The sequence below is a fragment of the Cydia fagiglandana genome, chromosome 3 (genome assembly GCF_963556715.1).
Source record: "Cydia fagiglandana chromosome 3, ilCydFagi1.1, whole genome shotgun sequence".
Taxonomy (NCBI): domain Eukaryota; kingdom Metazoa; phylum Arthropoda; class Insecta; order Lepidoptera; family Tortricidae; genus Cydia; species Cydia fagiglandana.
In genome coordinates this window covers 22,505,057-22,528,729 of record NC_085934.1, presented here as the reverse complement: position 1 = coordinate 22,528,729, position 23,673 = coordinate 22,505,057, and the positions used below count along the sequence as shown (strand labels likewise).

Below are 23,673 nucleotides of genomic sequence, written 5' to 3'. Positions count from 1 at the left end.
GTGGACGCGGCTGGCCCAAAAGGATATGGCGCGCTGACCTGGACAGCTTCCTGAACAACTGACCGGAGGAAACACCAAATCGAGAGTCGAGAGAATTAAGGGGAGAGGAGAGGCCTTTGCCCAGCAGTGGGACACTCAAATAGGCTAGGAAAAATAAATAAATGGGGCAGTGGCCGATTGCTTTATTCGCTACTATTGATGCTAACTGTACACTAGGAGTATATCAGTATCTACCATCTACAAGATATCTCTGTTTGCCGATGACTAGATACCGGAGTCTATGGTCTCACAAATACAATGTTGAATATGTAATTGTGAAATTTGTATCGAGTTTAGTTTTGTAACAATTGTAACTGTTTAAATGCTTTGTTGTCGTTAGAAAGGAATTACGTGTTACAAAATTATATTAGTTGCACGGTTGATTATATTAAGTGTCAATAAACTGTAATACATAGTTATTTAGTTGTTTGTTTTTCCTTAGTCCAAACAGTTTTTTTTAATGTACATACGTAATAACAGGCGGTCTACATTCTACAACCATTGTTTGCGAGGGATGTGTTTTAAGAATCAATAAAATCACTACGAGGAAAAAAAATGAAGTAATTCAAATGGTTCTTAACAAACAAATCCCTCGCAACGCATCCTCACACAGCTCTGGTCGAAACGCAGCCGGGGTTAAAGAGGTGATTTTTTCGTTAAAGAGAGTAATATTGTATTATGTATATTGTATTAGTGATTGTATACCCATACATCCATCATTTATACAAACTTTCTCGTTTAGATTACCAAATATGTAGTCAAATTAAAACACGTTTAAACCTCGTACAATAAATGACAAGTGTCGAAATGATTTCCACTAGGTACGTGCTAAAATGCGTTCTCTAGACGCGTGCGCATACCGACGGAGTCGTTGATCGTTGCGTGTGGACATAATACTTGTTTATTTATTTACACCTTTCAAATGCCTATTTAAATTGCAGTGAGATCATTGCAAATTAAAGCTAGAAATATTTTTTAAATAGTAAGAGAGGGTATCGTCTTGGATCGTCCCATTTGTTTTTCGTCAAGTTCTTAAATTTGTCCTATTCTGCTTTCGTCACTCATTCTACATTGAAAGCCACCGACAATTGTGACGAATGGGACGACCCAAGACGATACCGCAAAGTGTTAGCCGATTTAATTATGTAAGTGTATACGTGGGCTGCAGGGATTGCGAAGACTAGATTAGATTTTGTTAGATTATCTTATAAAAAATATTGTAGAACTGCAGATACCTACGTCTCATTACACCTTAAAGAAAAATACCCTACAAAAATAGTAAACTAAAAGTAACTAGTACTTAACTATAGTAAACTTTAATCAATGAATTATGATTTTTGTGGAAAAAAATCTCTAAAATATTTACTTATGAATCAAGTACAACTAACTCATATAATTAGTAAATAATCACTGAAACAAACAGTTTTTTTTTCATTATTAATAAAGAAATAATAAAATAAAACCATAAATGGCTTCGTATTCATTCCAGTCGAAAATTTTGAGCCATAAAACAGTAACAGGGTAAACAGCAAACAAAAGATAAAACCACCCACTGTATACACTTTACTGTGCCTTTATAAGTGTAAACGATGGCGGATGGATGGATGTAGGCTATTATATATAGCCTGTTATATCATCGCAGTCATTACCCGGCGCGTCACAGGACGCGGTACACTGACCCATATCTGTAGCGAGGGGTTAACGCTACGGGGCCTAGCCCGCTACTCCGGCTAGGACCAAGACGATATCGAAACGTTTTCGAAAAACTAAGGTTTTTATGATTTGGTGGTCAGACACAGATTTTAAAACAAAAATTTTCACTAATTGTTGACAGAAGTTAACAAAAAAGAAGTAGCCTAGCGGAAAAGGTTTCAAATTGAAAATTGTTTTATTCCATAAGGTTTAACCCTTATTTTGGGTACCTATGTCAATAGGAGAAACTTGAACTTAATAGCTGTATATGACCCATAAGAATATGTCACTCAAAGATGAAAGAATATGTATTTAAGCTTGTATTTAAAAAAAAGCTATTTACCTGGACTTAACAATGCCCATTAAACATAAACTTTTTGAAGAAAAGAACTTGACTTACATGTAGTTTAAGGAGGTGATGACCCAAGATTATAAATAACACTATTTGTGTTATGAAGTCACGTTCCAGTTGGTTGACCTAGCCAATTAGAAGTCGTTTTTGCTATATGATATTCTTAGAAACAAGCTAGGAACCGGTACCTATTGTGTTAGTAAATAAAATCATAAGTAAGTATTGTTAATTACCAAGTCTTATTTATTTTTACTACATATTTTTATAACCAAATACAAACCAAAATCAGATTGACAAAAGACAGTCGTAGTTTGCAAATTGCGTGCATCTTTCTCTATCACTCTAATTAAGCCTTCATTGGAGTAAGAGAGATAGATCCCCGCAATTTGCGAATCTCGGTTTTCGCGGTAACCCCCGTGTACATAATTCAAATCGAATATCGCTTCCCCGTTCCATCCTCGCTCCCGCCAGCCCCAAGTCATTACGCTAGCCTAGCGGAACGGGTTTGCCTTTTTTCTCTAGACACGTGGAGGCATCCCGCTATTACTGTACTAGATTTTAAACGAACGTGGGCCTTATATTGTTGTGATAAGTTTCATTGTCAGTTAATTAGGTACACCACGTGTTTGGAGTTATAGGATAACAATGAATGTTTATAAGGTGGATGATGAGTTTATTATGATTTATGATGCAGTTTGAGTAGTGAGGTTATAATGACTAGTGAAGTTTTGAAAACATTTAAACTACGTACTTAACTTCTTTAAACTTTTTCTCTAGCATCTGTCATCCCGATTGTTTTTCATTTCGTTTGGCGTTTGTCGATGTATCATTGTCATTCGGCTAGGCTCTCAGATACGAAATAATTCAACGCGCCACCAATACGGCTACCATCAGTTTGGCATTGACACAAACGCTATCGTGAACGTAATTTACTTTGTATATATCTCTTTCGCACTAATATGTCAGTACGAGCGAGATGCATAGAAAGTAAATTACGTTCACGATAGCGTTTATGTCAATGCCAAACTGATGGTAGCCGTACAAGAAGTTATATCAATACAACGGAAAGTCGCAGAACGGAACGCAACGCGCAACGGCCGAGCGGAGTGTGTCAATTTTGTATGAAATACTTATCTGTACTAATACAAGAAAAAAAGACAAACTAAGATATCCTAATGTACATTTCGACGATTTATCCCGTTACTTAAGAACTTAAAATAGACTCTGAACGCTAAGTAGTGTTAATGTTAGGTTCACGGCCATATACCATCTCTATCAGTACAAGACCTCATTTGTCGTGACATTTCAACTAACCGCCCGGAGCTAGAAAGGTAATTACTATTAAATGTAGCGTGATTAACATGTTTACAAACATTGCTAAATAATTACGGTCAAAGTCGTTCTTGAGGCAGTGCTTGGCTTTGCTTATGTTTGTAATGAAAATCGCTTTAGGCTACCAAGGGCAATTATTACAATTGATTGAACTCCCCAACCATCATATGTACAGTCTGCAATATTATTAGCTTAGCATCTTTGCATACGAATTTCTATGCAAGGGGGGTACCTTTTCTCTGCAGCTGACTGTACCATTGTCCAAACTGACAATCCGTAAACCTTATTCATAGACATAAGATCTCCCAATGGTTGTACAGTAAGCTGTGTGGAAAATTGCATGGAGAGATTATGAATGAATTCATTCATAAAGTCGCCATTGTCTTTTGCAGCTGATGGTTGGTATAGGTACATTAAACTTAACAATACCTATACGAAATAAAATCTGTATGAATTGAAAACTAATAAAATTAGCGTGGGGTGATCATCCCAATAAGGTGGGCCGATGACCTAGTTAAGAATGGACGAAAAATTATCGATGAAGCCAATGCATGGCTGGTGGTCGTGGAGATATATTATGAAAGGGCTTATGCCGTACCTCTTGGCAGCTGCTATGAAATTTATGACGTCATAATTTGGTTTAGTCGAACTCATTATACAAAATACATAATTACATTAGCAATGTGACCTTTATTAATAGTATCTTATATTATGAATTGGACAGCGACATCGTCTTGTAAATATAATACGAATAGTTAAGTAGTTCCTTTTTATTTAAATAAACATACTAACCGATATTCAAATCAGTATTTATTCACTATTGATTTCAAACCTGCTGCCGGTTTTGTCTACAATGCGTCCCACGCTAACCCAGATATCGGCCCACTGAATCACAATGGCCGCCATTTTTGACTGGCTTAGCGAGTGACACTTGTATGTTTGATCGAAGATTAGAATTGTGGTTTGCAATAATAGAATACTGGACTGTGCCATTGCTAATTTGGGATGCTGAATAAATTAGTTATATAACTGATTTTCATATTACAAAATAGGTACTTAAACAGTTTAGTCAGTTGACAATTAAAACTGATACGAAATTTTTCACTACATAATTACCTATACAGGGTGTCCCACGGCGATGCCACATGGAGGGAAAGTACCTTACATATCATAGATAGCATATTTTGCTGAAAGAAGACTTCATTTTATTTTTAAAACTTAGTAAAGTTGCATTCATACTTTTTTAATTTTTTTTGAAAAAAAATGTATGGAAAAAAATTATCGCGTCATTGGAGGAAAAGTACCTTAATTATTGTAAATGAACATCTTACTGAAAGAAGACATTATTTCGATTTAAAAAAACAAGTTGAATTGCATTTTAAATAATTTCATGGTTAAACCGGGAATCGAACCCGCTACACGAGAAAAAAAAATACCTTGAAGCTTTGTCATACCGATCGAAAGGCTTCAATGACGCGATAATTTTTTCCATACATTTTTTTTCAAAAAAAATTAAAAAAGTATGAATGTAACTTTACTAAGTTTTAAAAATAAAATGAAGTCTTCTTTCAGCAAAATATGCTATCTATGATATTTAAGGTACTTTCCCTCCATGTGGCATCGCCGTGGGACGCCCTGTATAGAATCCTCTTGTCTCAGAAGTAATGAATGTTGTCAATAAAGCTGTTAAAAAATAAGGTTAAAAAGGTAGCTTTTTACCAACAAGACAACAAGGTAGGCACAAGGGCCATTTCATTCAAAGATATTACCACTTTTTTAATCTGGGCATTTTTAATGTTATTTCACTCACAGAATTACGAGCTGTTTCGATCCTAAAAGGAGAAAAAAGTGTTCTGAGATTGTTACTTACATCCCGTTACCATTTTTATAGACTTCGTACGACAGTAACGGAAAGAAAAGACCGAAAAATGTATGGAAGAGTAGAAATAATACAAAATCTCTAAATACGAAAAAAGTGTAGTGTACAACTTTCAACTAAAATATTCTACTAACAGCAACGCACTAGCCATTTGTAGACCTCATATTATAACTATCATAAGGTTTACAAAAGGTGTAGTCACGTCAACGATAATAGTTTTGCTTCCTTGTCAACTTCTTCAGATGCTTTGACGTTTCCCACCATGTTCTACGTCGATGGGCGGATCTGATTTGCCAAACGGAACCAGCACACTATTATTCTCTTATATCAGTCATATAAGCTGTCTTCTACCTTATTGTTTCTTGACTATTATATGCGTAATGTTGGCAAGCATGTTTGTTATATTGAGTATGGAAGGCGAAATGTGACATGCGATTTTGACAAGTGACACGCGCTATGTTATTCCTACTACAATAAAGATTTAGCCGACTGTGTAGGCAGTGCCTCACTCTTTAAATTAGAACATATTGTTTTTTTTTTATATTCGAATATGTAGAGGCATACTTATTTTGATTGATAAGATAATATATACTAGAACATATATTAGAACCACTCTCAAAAATTCGTAATGTTATCAAATTATGGGTACCTTTTATGAAAGCTTGACAAAAAAATCGTCGCTTAAGTAGGTAAATATGTTTAGCTAAAAGCTTAAAATAAATACTCACTCAAAAACTTTAAGTAAGCAACTTGGGAAATTTGTTAACAATATTTGTTGCAACGATTCAAAACAAACCATATTTCCAAGGTCTTGCGAAAATACATTTCAAATTACGAAACATTCGTTCAACAAAAACATGTTGTCACAGAAATGGAACGCGACCAATCATCAAAAGAAATGTTTCTTTCAAAATCCAAAAAGAACTAAGTAATGATTTTGACCCATTCAAATTTAAACTTTAATACTTGGATATATGACATACATTTGTTCAAGGTCGGGACATGTATACTGTTGATGTAGAAGATGTATTAGAGACATTACTGATCGTCAGTGTAAGTCATTTGACTTGGAAACAGGCTGAAGAATGTCTTAGAATATTTCTACAGAATTTTAAATATGGCATTTCGTAATGTGGCGCTAACGGTAATCCGTGTACAACTTAAGACGACGGGGAACAACGTCTTCTCAATACAAACGTAGTCCTTATTTTCGTCTCTAGATATTATTTGATTTAAGGATTGAGGTACATTTAAGGATCAAAGAACTTCAATTCATCGTGATATTATTTAATATTTTTTCTTGCAAATACCCTAATAAGCAATGAAATTAAATTACATTGCATAAGGCAGAATTAATTTCAGCCTCTTATATATGAAAATGATTACTAAATAAGTTCAATGCAAAATTCTTATAATTTTATAAACATCGATTAACATAACAAAGACGTTACCAATCTTAACAAACGTGACAAGATGGGTTATTAAATTAACTACTTAATTAAAAGTCGTCAGCATAAATAATGAAACAGCGTCAATAAATGTAAACTAATATAAAAAAGGCAAGTGTCTAAATGACAAGTTTTAAATTAGACAAACGACAGTATAAAAATTGATTAAGTCATTAAAATTTGCAAGTGGCAAAAGTAACAATATGACTCAATGTTGTCATAATAATGATAAAACTTTGTCTGATCGTAAAATTAATTATGATAATTCTAAAGCATACAATGTTTTAGAAACTTTCTGATGAATGATTATGAATGATATGTGAATTACGTTATTTAGTTATAGTGTGCGTCTCAACCGCGCGAATACAACACACAAGTAACAACACACACACAAGTACAGACAAGTAAGAGCGAAATGAAACATAACTGAATGACTTCAGTTAGATGTCAGTGTACGAGTAGATTCTGATGTGTGTGTCGAATTGGCCTGTGTGACTTGTGATGAAATATGCATCAAATAAGATGTTAGCAGTAGATATATTTGGTCCATGACATTTACTAATTGTCGTTCGTATAAAATAATATCTGAATATAAAATTAGCGACATTTCCACCTTGAACTTTGATTTTTTGATCTTGGATCTTGTTGTCTAGCCATATTTTTATTTTTTATACTTTAGAGGTGATAAAAGATCTTGTAATTTTAGTGCCAGTATTACGACCTCCAAAACTCATAAATTGAAACTGATATAATATAATATATAACATAACGATACTGGTGTTGTGGTCATTTCTAAATATAAATCTAAATAGGTGTGAAAAGTTGCGTAAAGTTAGCTACACGAAAGTCTACCAAAATTGCCATTAAGTTAACTACTCTTATATGGAACCTCAGTTTACTGAAATCGTACATTGTTCTGACAAGAAATCGTAATTTAACATTACAAAATGAGGAACATTTATTTTTCACAGATTTCGTTTAAGTAGGTAAGATTGATGGGGTTGGATAATCAAATAAGTCATGCAGAATTTGCATATAAGACTGAGAACGTACTTATAGATAATGAAGATACGTTTGAGAATTTTAGAATTTAAGAAAATGATAATGATGATTTGTAATCAAAAGTACCTACGGAAAGTAAGCAATTTGAAAACAAGTGGAGTTAAAGACGAGTTATACGGACAAAATCGAGTTTTACGACATGAATTGGGATTTTGAAAAACTAAAATACATCATTGCGCTTTCAATCCAATAACGAAATTTGAACGAGATATAAGAGTTTTCGAACTGAGAAACGAAGCGTGCGCTCGATGCAAGAATATAACGGCAACATACGGCCTCATCTAGGATTTCAATCGCAATCTTCACAGGACTAAAATGCGGGCAAAGTATCACGTAACCGAGCTAAGTGTAGTCCGGTCTGCTAGTTACCACAAATGGCCTGGCCGTCTTAATCTTAGATGCAGGGCGGTACAAGCGGCGCAAGTGCCGAGCGGAACGCGGTGGTTTATGGGGTCAAATACATTTACAAAAAGTTTACTTTTGTGGACAACACAATAAAAGGTAATGCCTTGGGAAAATGTATCCCGCGTGTAACCGTTAATCATAAAAAATGGCATAATTAGGTTCAACTAAAAATGGCCCCAAATACTATTGACACTGAAAGTTGCAAAACAAATTTGAAACATCTAATCTGCCCAAAACAAATCACTAGACAAATTTATCTCGTGATATAGCGGAGTCAGTTATGAAGTTGACCCAAAAAATTTTCATTAAGCTATGAGCTTCATCACATATGATCTTTGAGTAATTCTAAGCATTTCAAGCCTGGGAGGCAATAAGGGGAGGGGGGGTACAAAGATGGCCGCCACCCGTCATCATTCAAAAAAATCTGTTCTGGTCCTGGTGGCTACTAGGGCAAGTTTGGTATCATTTTCGTATAAACCGGAGACGTAGAATTCTTTGCTGATATTTGTTTTTTTCAGCTTCATAGTAATTTTACAAGAAAAACGTAAAAAGATGAAAATTTAGGATGGAGATATTTGCTTTGAGACCTAATAACTTTTGTATAGTGGCCAAAAATATCATATAAAAAATACTATAATAAAGCATAATTCATGCAGATTCTAAACATATACACGTTGACTAATATCCTACTGCAAAAAGATGGTGAAAAAATTATTAAATGACCGCAGCGCGGGTAGTTGGACTTTCGTTTATCTTGCGGACCGTCGTTTATCTTACAAAATGATCGAGTACGAGTATCTACGTAGGTATGCTTACTTTGCTAGATTTTATGATGACGATTACTTTCATCCAGACATAATTCATCATACAGACATAATTTTAAGCATTTTAATTTTAATGCACTTGCAACGATTTGAGTGGGGCCTAGTGTTATTTGACCGGTGTTTTCTGTAAGGTGGAGGTAAGTACGTACTTCCCCAGTGGGGCTCTGCTCGGATAGATCTGGAATGACATCCGCTGTGCTGTGCCCTACCACACAAAGCGAGATGACATTTACAGTGCCCATACCTCTCTTTTGAACGTAGTTTAAGGATATACCCGGGTCCAAAATTGGATCCAAGAAATAACTATTATAAATGAAATTATTCTAATAAAATAGCGCTCTTATTTTTGCTGATAATATTAAAACACTATTTATGAGAGAAATTGTACTACTTAGGAAGAGGCAAAATATTTATTTTCACGATAATTTTCATGCTATAACTCACTTTAAGTAATTTTATAGGTACTTACTGGTTGTTTTTAATAAATAACTTCAACCTGCACATAACATTCATTTGGATTTGATTTGGTTTGATTTTGTTTGATATTTTACATTTAATATTTGCTTCAGGTTGGTGTGGTGAAAAATTCTGTGTTTCACTCGGCGGCAAATTTTGTTTAACCCTCGTCCTTTGAAACCCTTACAATGCTCAAGATTCCATTTTTCGAACCACTCACTATGCTCGTGGTTCAATTTTGAAATCTTTCGCTTGATCGGGTATCAATATTAGCACGAGCGGTTAAACAACAACTTTGCGCCCTTGTAAAACAAATAATTATTATGCGGAGAGCTTACATTTAGAAATCATAACAGCTATGTAGGGTTTCTGCTCGAGAATTCCCGAGGCGAGAAATCTCGAGAAATTTGTCCTAAGTCGAGACGGGAAAAAATATTCAATGCGTCGAGAACTCGAGAAATAAATCTCTCGTGATAAGTTAAAAAAAAACACGCGTATAACACATGATGTGTCTATAATGTATTTCTTTAGGTAGTTAAATAAATATGAACAATGTTTTTTTTTACATTTTCAGGTAGGAACCTACTTATTTATTACCAACCAAATAAAAAACTACCTTGATCCGTCCCCTATCGTTATAGCTTTAACAAAAAATTTGTAACGAATTATATAACCATATAATAAGTGTGATAACAAATATTACAAAACTAAATTACTATTTATAAATTAAATCATCCCGATATATTCCTATTTCGGAAATAAAATTACAACAATATTACATAATGCACTATAGCACATAACACATCGCCGCTGGTGCGCACGCCTGCACGTATAGTTTTCTTTTTTGTTGTTGTATTTTTGATTATTAAGTGCAATTTACGGTGACTAAAAATTTACCCTTTACTTTAAATAATATAGTGTTTTTTGGAGCTTTAAGAATTTCTCGAGATACTCGAGAAACTCGAGAAATCTTGGTCGAGAATTCCCGTGCCTCGAGAAATTAAAAAGGTCGAGAAACCAGAAACCCTACAGCTATGTATATTTGACTATTTGTCATACTAATATAGCTTATGCTCTGAGGGATAAAAGGTAACTAACGAACCTTACCTAACCCAACCTGAAATTGCGGTTGTACATGATCTTATTTGTTAAGCGAGCCGCCCTCCTCTTTAGACATGGGGATACCTGTGTCTATTTTTTTAACCTATACCAGAATTATGTCTGTGTACTGGAAACTGCGGACATTAAACATACAGAAAGCATTTTATTCGTCATCATAAAATCTAGCAAAGTAAGCATAGTTACCTACGACCTACGTAGATACTCGTACTCGACCATTTTGTAAGATAAACGCCGCCTAGCGAGAGTCCAACTACCCGCGCTGCGGTCATTTAATAATTTTTTCACCATCTTACTGCAGTAGTATATTACTAAACATTTATATGTTTAGAAGCTGCATGAATTGCGCTTTATTATAGTATTTTTTGTATGATACTTTTGGCCACTATACAAAAGTTATTAGCTCTCAAAGCAAAAACCTCTATCCCAAATTTTTATCTTTTTACGTTTTTCTTGCAAAATTACTATGAAACTGACAAAAACAAATATCAGCAATGAATTATACGTCTTCGGTTTATACGAAAATGATACCAAACTTGCCCTAGTAGCCACCAAGACCAGAACAGATTTTTTTGAATGATGACGGGTTTCTGCCATCTTTGTACCCCGCCCTCCTCGACTAGACGCACGCTTCTTATCGCCTCCGAGGCTAGAAATGCTTAGAATTACTCAGAGATCATATGTGATGAAGCTCATAGCTTAATAAAAAAAATTTGGGTCATATATGGCAGCGATCCGTAACTGACTCCAGTAATAGTTGTGTTAAGAGATCTAATAATATGAAATGCAATATCAATATCACAATATTCACTCATGAGCAACTAAAACTTACAAAGAATAATTTACTTATGTTTGAGTGACGATTGCAAAGAGGTGTCACTAGACTAGAATCTTATAGCCAATCTAATAATAATATAGGTAAACTATCAGTCTATCACTCACCTATATACAATCCCAAAGTGTTCCATTGTATTGTTTATAAACAAATATAAAGATTTAATTCAACTAAACACTTGGTTGACGACTTACTGCCGTCAACCTGTGATTTCGACTAATTTTCCAAAAATTGCGTCCGTCACTGGAAACATGTGCAAGTTCTAAATAGGTTATTAATTGGTTTGTAACGACATCAGCAATCAGTTGAGGATCTAAGATTAAATACTTGAGATATCGGTTGCGCATCGAGCGATATGGAGGTAATTAAGAGAAATGTGGTTTGCCGGAAATAAATGTCTGTGAAGCTACGTAGATGTTTTGAGTAAAATGTATGACTAACCTCATGATAAGTAAAAATAATGCGTCGTATGAGGAAATGAAAAGACTGGCACGAGAGACAGATGATTGGCGATTACTCCACCGATTATTCATTGTAATAAATTATTCATTGTAAGTTTTAGTTGCTCATGAGCGAATGTCACATGCAATTCATATTAATAATTATTAGATATCTTAACACAACAGCTATCATGAGATAACTTTTCAAAGCTCTTAAGTTTTGATGATGATGATGTATTTTAAGTTATTATGTCACGTCAAGTGACAGTGTTAAACGAAATGCAACTGTCCTTCGCTATTGACTTGAGTCCAACAAGGACGCAAAACCATAAAGACGTGTAGCGGTCTTCTTCGGTAACGGGGCTCTCGCACAAATATATCAACGGTTCGAGGATACGAACTTCGTGTGCATCTTCACAATATTTACGATAAGGCAAGTTATGATATAAACAGATGAAAGATATAAACGTGACCGTTTATCACATGATATAATACTAATTTATAGACATCACTGTTTTAATTGGAATTGAGTAATAATTTGATAAAGTATGTAGGTAATCAAATTTTTTTTTATGCCTTGGGAATAAATGTAAACTTACAAGATTTCGATCTTGTTTTTATCAACCAGTAATGATAAATTTCATATTATTTTCAACATAGGAAAATATAACTATAAACAATTACATAAAAAATGGTAGATCCGAATAAACAAAATTGTATGGTAACATGCGTTTTTTAAATCGCAAGAATAATTTCGAAAATTAACGAAACCTTTCTTACCACACTTCCGTTAAAACTAGTTGCGATTTTCGGTATAGTTTCGCCATCTTAAATCACAGTTAAAATCTAAAGCCAGTCATCGGAACAACAAATTCCAATATTACTTGTTTTAAATTCCGACCTTCGTACAAAACGGCCTAGTTTAATGTTGCCAATATTGTAATTGTAGCCAAGATTCCAACATTAAGTACATCACCTTAGAGAATGTTGGCAAAGTTTGTTTAGGGCATCCAAAGGTGTATTGGTAAAGGTGTAAATGTGTATGTATTATGACTTAATTAATTGTCCTCCTAAGTAGTATATAAGCGACTTGGTTTTTGTCGACTGTAATGCTTATATATTTGCTTTGCTTGTAAATAAACAATAAACAATAATTGGCATAACTTCAATAGCGTACAGTGTTAGTTACGATTATGGTAAATAGAAATTTAACATTTACATAAAATTTTTTCCTTAACTGACGAAGAACGTGACTAGGATAAATACGGTTTTCGTAATAAACACGTCATACCGACATAAAACACACGTATTGGGTACAATAACAGTATAATGCGTTTTATAGGCAAAAAAACTAGACCATACATATTTATCAATTCAAACGTACGGTAAATTGTATGATACCTACATAATTTTGTCATAATATTTAATGCAATAAATAAATACCATCTTTTATAAAAACTTACAGGGGCCCACTGATTAACAGTGCGCCGGACGGTATCGGCCTGACAGTTGTTCGGAACTGTCAAAATTTTGTTCTAACTGACAGGCCGATACCGTCCGGCGGACTGTTAATCAGTGGGCCCCTTACAGCGCGTGCTTTTTTGTGCTTCTACATTACGCCACGGCATATAAATTTGAAAATGTTAACAGGAACAAATGTCATGGCAACTCGTACTTACCATATTACGAAATCTTTAGTAATCTTTGAGGAAAGATAAAAGAAAAGAAAAACTAAGAGAAGCAGACAACAAGAAAGTGGAGAAAAGTACAATAAACCAAATAAGTTGTAAAAAAAACCGGGCAAGTGCGAGTCGGACTCGCACACGAAGGGTTCCGTACCATAATACAAAAAAAAACAAAAAAAAGCAAAAAAAAACAAAAAAAAAAAGCAAAAAAAAAACAAAACAAAAGCAAAAAAAAACGGTCACCCATCCAAGTACTGACCACTCCCGACGTTGCTTAACTTTGGTCAAAAATCACGTTTGTTGTACGGGAGCCCCATTTAAATATTTATTTTATTCTGTTTTTAGTATTTGTTGTTATAGCGGCAACAGAAATACATCATCTGTGAAAATTTCAACTGTCTAGCTATCACGGTTCGTGAGATACAGCCTGGTGACAGACGGACGGACGGACGGACGGACGGACAGCGAAGTCTTAGTAATAGGGTCCCGTTTTACCCTTTGGGTACGGAACCCTAATTAAGGCTTATTTAGATTTACACAGAAAGGACAGACTTAAGAGGGAGTAAGCACATAAATTAACAGCTACAACAAGGAATACAGTGATCCCCGAGACCCCGTTCCACCATGTTTATGTGACATCGAAGTAACGGCGCGGCGCTACCATGACTTCCCGCGTGTCTTATCTCCCCCATCGGATCAGATTTCGTGGCTTGCAAATATAACTGCCGTTACCCTTGTTGTCTGGAATCACAATTATGGACACGACAATGCTCAGTTCAAAAAGAACATAAATGCTGTTGTAATATTATTTTATATGAATCCTTTGTAACGGTTTGTTGAGGACAGTTATTTATCGTTAGATCTGATGTCTAGTTTGCGGTTGAAATGTATGACGATGAAATTAATTTGAGGGTTAAGGTTTTACCTCAAAGGTCTTTGAATTCTTCTTCGAATTGTGTAATATTTTTCTTTTTCGTTTAAAATATAATATGTAAAAGCTTTACCCGAGGACAAAGGTATATATTTCTTGTTGGTTAAAGTTGTTAACATTTTTAACGTTAAAGTTGTTAACATTTTTAACGTTAAAGTTGTTAACATTTTTAACGAGCAGACAAAACGCCTGATGGTAAGCAATTACCGTCGTCCATGGACACCTGCAACATCAGATGGGTTGCAATGCAAATGCGTTGTCGGCCTTGAAGATGAGAGTACGGTCTTTTCTTAAAGGTTTGAAGGTCGTATCGGTCCGGCGATTTGTTTGCGCATTTGCCTCACAGTCGCCATCAGATATATCGGAGCGGCCAAGGTGCTCACAAATGTCTAAACACGCACTTTAACGCTTTGACAATAGAGGCGTGTTCAAATATTTATGAGCACCTATGCCGCTCTGATATATCTGATGGCGACTGTACCATAAAAATCGTGATTGAAACGAGTACGTACTGTTGACAAATCACACTGATATAAAATCAAGCTATAAGTACTAATATTCGTCTGGAACTCGGCTAGCATAACAGCTGTTGCAAAACGCAGTGCCCTAAGATGCACTCTGTTATACGCACACGGTCGCCTTGAGACAGATACCTCACATTCCGCAGACACGAGATAGTCAAGTGATACAGAACATTTATTTGGCATTACGCTTTGATATTAACATAATATTTGATTTGGTTGAGCAGTGGGATACTTAACCAGGCAAATAAAATAAAATAAATTGATTTGGTGCGATATTATTTTGAGTTAAGGTGAGGTTTTTGTGTGCATTGTATTAAACTCAAGGTGTGCATTTTATTAAAGTCAATGAATTTTGAATTTCATTTGGCGAATTTCAAATGGCGCTTAGAAAATAAATTGCATATGACTGTATTTTTGTATTTATATCTTTATATTTATGGATTATCTAAAATAATTAACATATATTATTTATTAGATATATATTATTATTAACTATACTATTGACGCTGATTATTTACGGTTTCCTTTGCGAATTCATGTGGTTTTTAGTCTAAGCACTGCTGAAAACAGACATTAGAACCTATCCTTCGATAAAACAAAATAATGCCTAAAAAGGTATATCTACTTGTTAAGTAAATAATGATCAGTTTTATCATTCATTCAGTCAATACATGCTTAATTTCTTTATAATAACGGGAAAGTATACCTGCCTGCGTATTATGGATGGCTTTATCCACGTTTATCCATGTGATAAAATAACTGTCACTTTCTAACACCGCGGGATAGAAAGTGACGTATACCATTTTATCACGCTGTCACGTAGACAAGAACGACCATCATATCCGTGCTGTTATAGTTCTGAAGCAAACTGTACAATAAAACGCGCTTAGAGAAGACAAGAAAACACAAGACATTTAATAAAGACGAAAGTGTGATCTCATTCATAACTGGACGCACATAAGTAATTAACTGCCAAGATAATTATCCCATTAACTGGCATATCGCGTACACACATTTTTTACTTAACTCACCATACTTAACCTTTATTACAACGGCATAAGATATTTTTATAGTCAGTTTTTATATAAACATAACTGAGTAAATGATATAGTGATTAATGTTCACATGATTATATGCTTAGGCGAAGGACATATTACTGTGGGTCCGTCATTTGTATTGTATGTGACTTACTCGGTTATGTTTTACTGTAGATAAGCGTAATAATAGGTTGCTTGGGAAGTTTAGTTAGTTGACGTTGGCTTAAAAGATTACGGACAAAACCTTTGTTAAATTTTGTCTCTTTTTAACTTAAATTCCAAAATGACAGATCGGACAAAACAATAAGCAACTATTAAGCAACGGCTTGTTGAGTTGACAGACGTTTGTGGATAACGCCATAATGAATGTAATATTTTATTACTATACTTACGTCCTTCTCTATTTCAAAAGTGACGGAAAAAACTAGCAGTGAACAACAGTGAAATAGGCTATAAAAAATCAAAAGAATTTTATCTATGAAATCATTGCTAGTCGTTGCAATATATTACTGTAGAAAAGTCGTCTCACTATCATAAAAAAAACTCCACTCTATCACAAGTTTTTATGAAGAAACAAGTATGATTTATAATTAAACAACTCTCACCTTTTTTTTCATTCGTAATAAATAATTCAGCTACCTTCACACTCGCTTTCTACAATTCATTTTCACACAAGGCTACTATAATATTTTCACACAAGGGCTATAGCCCTTTCAACGCAAATGCTGTTCGCAATAAATCTAACCAGCGCGCGCCCAGAGCGACGTCTCTATTGATGGACGAGACAACTACTTACCTTAACGCAGTCTGTCAAACTACTAGTATGTATTTGCTGTATATCTCAAAACTGCCTGGACACATTAGGATTTTAGGTACTCCTAAAAACCACATAGGAGTTTATTCATAAAGTGACCATGTAATTTTGCAACTGGGTGTACAAATGTTATTATGTATTAACAAATATTTTTATGTAGGTAACCGCGATCAAAGTACGACCATTTAGATTATTTAAACTTCAACCTTGTACAGTCGCCATCAGATATATCGGAGCGGCCGAGGTGCTCAAAAAATCTGAACACGCACTCTAACGCCTTGACAATACAGGCGTGTTTAGATATTTGTGAGCACCTTGGCCGCTCCGATATATCTGATGGCGACTGTACCCATGTAGGATAACTGCTTTAGTTATTATTGGCCACTACATAGTAAATGGTAACAAATCAGAAGGAAACAACCAAATTGATACCTTATTGTTAAGAGTTGCCGATTACTAATTATTTTTAATTAAGTGGCGTACTAGAAGAGAGGCCTATGCTCAGCAATGAGTGATAAAGTGCTGATATGATGATGATGATAATGATAATGATTTAGTGGGCAAAAACTATAGCAGGCCCATAGGGGCCTAATTATTAAAGTGCATAGGCACATTTCTAATTAAAAAGCGACTTTCCTTGCATTTGCCGTTTTGTAGCAATTATAGTTGTAGTAAAACACAAAGACTTAGTTCCGGCTTCAAACTAAACATAAAAACTGCTTCCTCTCTAACACAAGGACGTGGACATAATGACAAGCAAAAATACAACTTTATTAGCTGTTAATAAAGATGATTTTCAATTGAAGCGTCTAAGACCAACGACAATATTTTGGTAACTTTTTCGGTTAGAAAATTTTCAAAATGAATAAATACTATTAGAAACTTTTACACAAAACGACCTAGTCTCACAGTAGGTAAGCTTAATACATATTGTAAGTAAGTAAATTTATTGTACCACAAAAGAAGCAAGAAGAAGCTTGTGTGTGATTACTAGATATATGTAGGTATAATGTAGTATAGGAACAAGTACGTGTGATAAAAAAATCCTTTACCATGGTTCAAACCCAGGACCTCCTGCTTCGTAGGCAGGGTCACAAAGAGCTGGTCTAGGAAGACATCAAACTTAGATTATATAGACATATTTAGACATACCTAGGGGAGGATATAGATGTGGCCCTCGAAAGTACACTTTTCCTCCTTACAAACTTCAAAAGACTGTGATTCTTCAAATCCATCTTCCAAAATACAAGATACGAAAAAAACACAGTCTACAAGTCGAGAACACAAGGCAACGCGACGAAACACAAGATACGAGTACAAAACACCGTGTTCAAGTCTGGAACACAACGGAACGCGGAACACACGACCATTCACTAACCACTTACATCGCGAACTAGTGTTATAATTAGATCTATCGTAAACTGATTATCATAAAAATTTCAGGTTTTAGCCTTAAACTCAGAAATTACAATGCAATGCATTAGGCATCTTTTTCTTACTTACCAGTATTCAGTTGCGAGTGAAAGGGAGCGTCGTGTTGAAATCGCTTTGTCGCTATGTCGTAACGATAATTAAAACTCGTTTTGTAATTGTTTATTAAATGAAGTCATGATTAAAATCGCATAAATATTGATTGGTAGTGGATTCGTGAGGTGGTTCTATAAATAAGTATTTTTTTGAGGTGACATAATATGATAGAATTAGATTTTTATTGGCATATGAAAAGAGGATTAGGTAATGGCTTCGAATATTAATTTTTAATGATTTATTTATATTTAAGAATATGAAAATATGAAATTAGTATTTATAGATAGTAAAAATATACATTTTTAATTAGCTAAAAATTACTTAATCTATTCAGTAACCAAACTATTGTTTAAGTAAAATTATTGAATATCAAGTAATTTAAATATTCATTCCCATTAGGTACAGATAAATATGAAATCTATTTCTTACTGTTATCTTGTATCTGATGACTAGTAATGACGCTGTCGGCCTAATTTCTAAATATTTTTAATAACTTATGTAAGTATCTATAATGAATACTCTAGCAAAAAAATTGCTATAAGTACCTACCTATTTTTAGATGTACTGTACAGGTAGGTATCGTAATACAATACGTTTTTGATTAACATACACAACAAAATACCCAACAAATATACAAAATCGTATATTAATATCCGCTTAATCCAATACAAAGCCAAGCAGTTTAGACCAAATACGTAACATTATATCCCCCATATCAGAACCCACATGGTTCCATTCACTCCATATAACTAAGCACCTTATAAATATGACACTAAGACTCAAAATCACATAAATCAACCGTGAGATAGTAGGATGAATTGACTATTCATTGTAACCCTTCAATGCCAAAATGGGGTACAAACCTGCCAGTTACGTGCGAGCTTAGAGCGTTTAGGTTTCAGAGTGGGTATTACCACCTAATTGTGAACTAGGAAGTGTCCGGTGCTTTCATTGCTGTCTCTTGCCGAGATATCGCCTTAGGCAGAACCACTATAAGGTCTTTCTTTATGCTTTACGCTGCGTATAGCGTCACGTTCTACAAATATATTGGATTCCAAATATACAAGATGACGCTGTAGGTACACAGCGTAGAGCGTCAACACAAAAGCAAAGCCTAATTATAACTTGGAGTCATATAACTTTATCACTGTTCAGAAAAGTGCGACCATAGAAGTTGTTGTTTCAAATATTTCTCACAAAAGTATTTAAGTACCTACTATAAAGTCTATGAATGATGTTACGATATGATATGATGAATTACATGGAATAGACACATAAGACCGTTTTTACTTGTTTAATAGATAATCAATACGAATGCATACTAAAATATTTTTCTGGAATAACCAGATGAAAAGAAAAAAGCTTACTACGACTACGACACAGGATTTCATCATAAAATAACACTAAACTGCATTACTATTATGCTGGTGGGTGTGAAGCGATATGCTCTCCAAGTGATAGAACACAAGATGCTAGTATTCAAATTCTCACGCTTCGAACTAGGAGTTAGTGGTCGATTCACGTAAAAGATATGGGGCGGTATGTTTGGACACTATCATAATGTGTATGCAAATACACGGATGTGAGTTTTACCGGGGTAAATGGGGGGTTAAGTGCTGAACTGACAATGTGCATACATATTTCGCTGCTTAGTGATTATTTTGTACAGAAATAAATATAAGAATGTATTTGGTGATAGGTGATAATTTACTATAAAACCTACTCGTATTTGTTAAAAAGCACTTTTAAGAAAACTATTGAATCGTAGTGATAAGATAATTTTTACATTGTATATGTTTACTGCCGGAAGCATATTTCTTTTTATGTTTCCTTTAATATAAAATATTATACTTCAAACGCCAATTGTACCTACTTTAATCTCTCTGATGGACGCAAACTCAATAAAGTGGCAATGTTTTTAATGTTTTTATCATCTGTTCTTGTGGCCAACTTTAGCCTACAACGCTTCATCATCAGATCAGCACGACAGTATGATAATATCACATCTTCACCGGACATACGTATAATTGTCAAATGACATTAGGTCATATTCGTATGGCCGTTATGCATAAACGTACTGAAATATAATGTTTCATTAAGTTCTTAATTATATACTATAAAAGTCCTAATTTTAACCCTTAAACAGGCCTGACGCATTCTTAACTTTTGATTACTGATTCGGGTAGCTAATAGCGTTAAAAGAAAAGTAATTTCTTGTTTTATTTTTATTATCATCAATTCAATAAAAAAAACCCTGGTAGTTTTTATATGCCCACTGCCCGTTAAAAATGGTGCTACGTGGTGCATATATGGCCACTACCTTGTTAGCTATAGAGAGTAGTTTTAAGAGTAAGTCATGTCGATGTCACATTTTTACTTGCGTCACAAAATACACTAACTGCCAGCACTTGCTTGACTCAAGCGGATGTGGTGGCTCGTAAAACTAACCGTTGAATAAATATTTAATTTAAAAACCAAAGGAAAATATGTTATTTATGTACTATGAGGGTCCATTCATAGTCATAAATGACATGTAAACTCCTTGCAGGGCAGTGGCAACTTAGAAACCACTTGAACGTGCCCCAGACGGGCAGAGGGTTCATACGAACCACAAACTTTTAGAGCGAATATTTTATCAGAAAACAATAACTAAGATAAATTATGACTACTACACATACATTATCTAATAATCTACCATAAAAATACAAAAAAAAATACTTACAGTAGTTTTTTTCGGCATAGCGAACTTATACAGCGGGAGAAACGTACAAAAACTGCCATTTGAACTTGACAACTAAATTTTCAAAGAATTCCGATATCACCCACTTAATAGAATTTACGGTAATGACATTTTGCGGTCGTTGTATTTACTCAGCTCGCCAAAAAAAATCATGTGCTATGTGGTACTTATATATGTATACACAACCTGTTTAAGGGTTTTACTTTATTACATTTAAGACAAAAACTTATATTTTTTAATTATTACGACATAACAGCACCACCACTCTAATCTCAATTTCAATTTAAAGTATCAATTTCAAAGAAACGTTAAATACTTGTTGTTCTTTATTTTCTCACAACATTTTAATTGTTATGCCTGAAACAATGATGATGATGTGATCTCAATTAATACATGTCACAATGAGTGTATTGTTTTGATGAATCGTTATTTTGTTATAGTTGAATCATAGATTGGTGGCAGCTTACGTAAGCCCAAAACACGTCGATAACCGATATATAAGAACCGGTAAACATTTAAGGATACTTCCACATATTATAGCTCGGACCGTAGCTAAAAAATCGTCAGCACAATCGATCTAGAACAAACGTCAAAACCTCTAGAACAGTCCTGAAATTTGACATGTATGTATGTTAATAAGAGGTCTTGTTTATAAGTCCACACTATCTGACGTTTGGGGACATCGATCAATCGCCGCCATCTCGGTAAATGTGTTCTATCCTTTAAAAATAAGTACGCCTTTAACTCTGCAATGCAGAGTCCGCATCTTCAATTATTTTCCTTATTTTTTTCAGTTCTAATTTTAAAACATTTGGTAGGTTTCCTGCGCCTAAATAATATACCCCATACCCCGTTCAACATTACGTAACACATACAGACAATAGTCACAGTGACAGACAGTCAGACACTCCGTTATTAGGCGGACGTGGCTTGCATACTAACTATACAGCCAATAGGTTACGAGTAACGGTCTTGCTGTTTGGGGTTTTAGTCAAGGAATGATGCCTGTATTTTAATTGAGCGAACCATTTCGAACGCTTTTAGGGTTCCGTACCCAAAGGGTAAAACGGGACCCTATTACTAAGACTTCGCTGTCCGTCCGTCCGTCCGTCCATCTGTCACCAGGCTGTATCTCACGAACCGTGATAGCTAGATAGTTTAAATTTTCACAGATGATGTATTCCTGTTGCCGCTATAACAACAAATACTAAAAACAGAATAAAATAAAGATTTAAATGGGGCTCCCATACAACAAACGTGATTTTTGACCAAAGTTAAGCAACGTCGGGAGTGGTCAGTACTTGGATGGGTGACCGTTTTTTTTTTTTTTGCTTTTTTTTGTTTTTTTTTTTTGCATTATGGTACGGAACCCTTCGTGCGCGAGTCCGACTCGCACTTGCCCGGTTTTTTTACATGGTTTTAAGGTGTTCGCTAGCTAGCGCGGGTGCAGTTCGCGGATGCACGCTGTTATAGGTAAAATCAATCTCACGCGATAGCGTTGCTCATACTATTTTTCGTTAACCCATTCACCCGCTAAGTGCGACCGCTCCAGCTAGCGGACGCCCCTACTTGATTTTATCATTACTTGGCTAATTCCCTAGACCTCTAGGCCACCCGACCAGCGGTCGGCCGGCGGCGGTGAATTCTCGGCCACTGGAGGACTTGGTCACTTCAGTCAGATTTTAACTTTAGTATATAACATCTATTTATGTTTATTATTTATACATAAAGTAGCGTGACTACTAAAAACGTAAATCAAAATATTTAATAGAAATAATTTGATTGGTTCCCTAGTCAAATAGGTATATTTTAATATGGAACGATATTGAAAATTACCTTTTATTTTACACTTTTTATTGTTTCTCATTTTTACTACTAGGTATCTATTGTAGTTAGTATAGATTATTTCACAATATTTTTAAACGCGACTCTAAAGTGTGACTTAACAGTTAGTTATTTCATTAACTATGGGAATCACATTGTGGAATGTATCATATAATACGAGTATGTATGACGTTGACTGACATGATGACAAACCAACGGTAAATACGATTTTGAATTTTAACTGCATAGTAATAAGGTACATTTTATTTGACGACTAAGATAACACAGTACAAGGATATGATGTAGGGCAAAGTATAGAATGACAATTAGTATATCGAGTGGGTGGTTAATGAGAAGGAAAAAATGATAATTAAATAGAGATGCGCCGTTCAGTTTGCATAGGTAAAAAAATCAGTGCATATAATTAAGATTACGATAAACGTGTTACTCACGTATTATGAACCTTTTCGCCGGCACATTAATTCAATAATAAAGTGTCATCAACGCCATGTCAAATTGGATGTACGAGTAAAGTGTCATTCTATGGAACTTGCTAACTATACAATACAATACAATACAAATGTTTATTTCTTAGAATATGGTAGTACAATGATGTAAACAAAAGTCACTAGTAAACAATTTCAATATGGCGGTTTGTTTACATAGTTAGCAAGTTCCATAGAATGACACTTTAGACAACCCGTATAA

General features: G+C 34.6%; 1 protein-coding gene across 4 annotated transcripts in view; it reads right to left on the bottom strand.

The window, feature by feature from the left end:
* Positions 1–23,673, bottom strand: part of LOC134680402 (uncharacterized) — a 227,523-nt gene that overhangs the window by 108,809 nt on the left and 95,041 nt on the right. Inside the window, exon 1 of one of the 4 annotated variants that reach the window (XM_063539533.1) lies at positions 18,027–18,132. The exons of 2 other annotated variants lie outside the window; for them this stretch is intronic. In XM_063539533.1, the coding sequence (XP_063395603.1) occupies positions 18,027–18,109 (83 nt within the window). In that variant the 5' untranslated portion in view covers positions 18,110–18,132. Of the gene's footprint in view, positions 1–18,026; positions 18,133–23,673 lie in introns of those variants that run through there. One more of the 4 variants, XM_063539530.1, reaches the window with a different exon arrangement.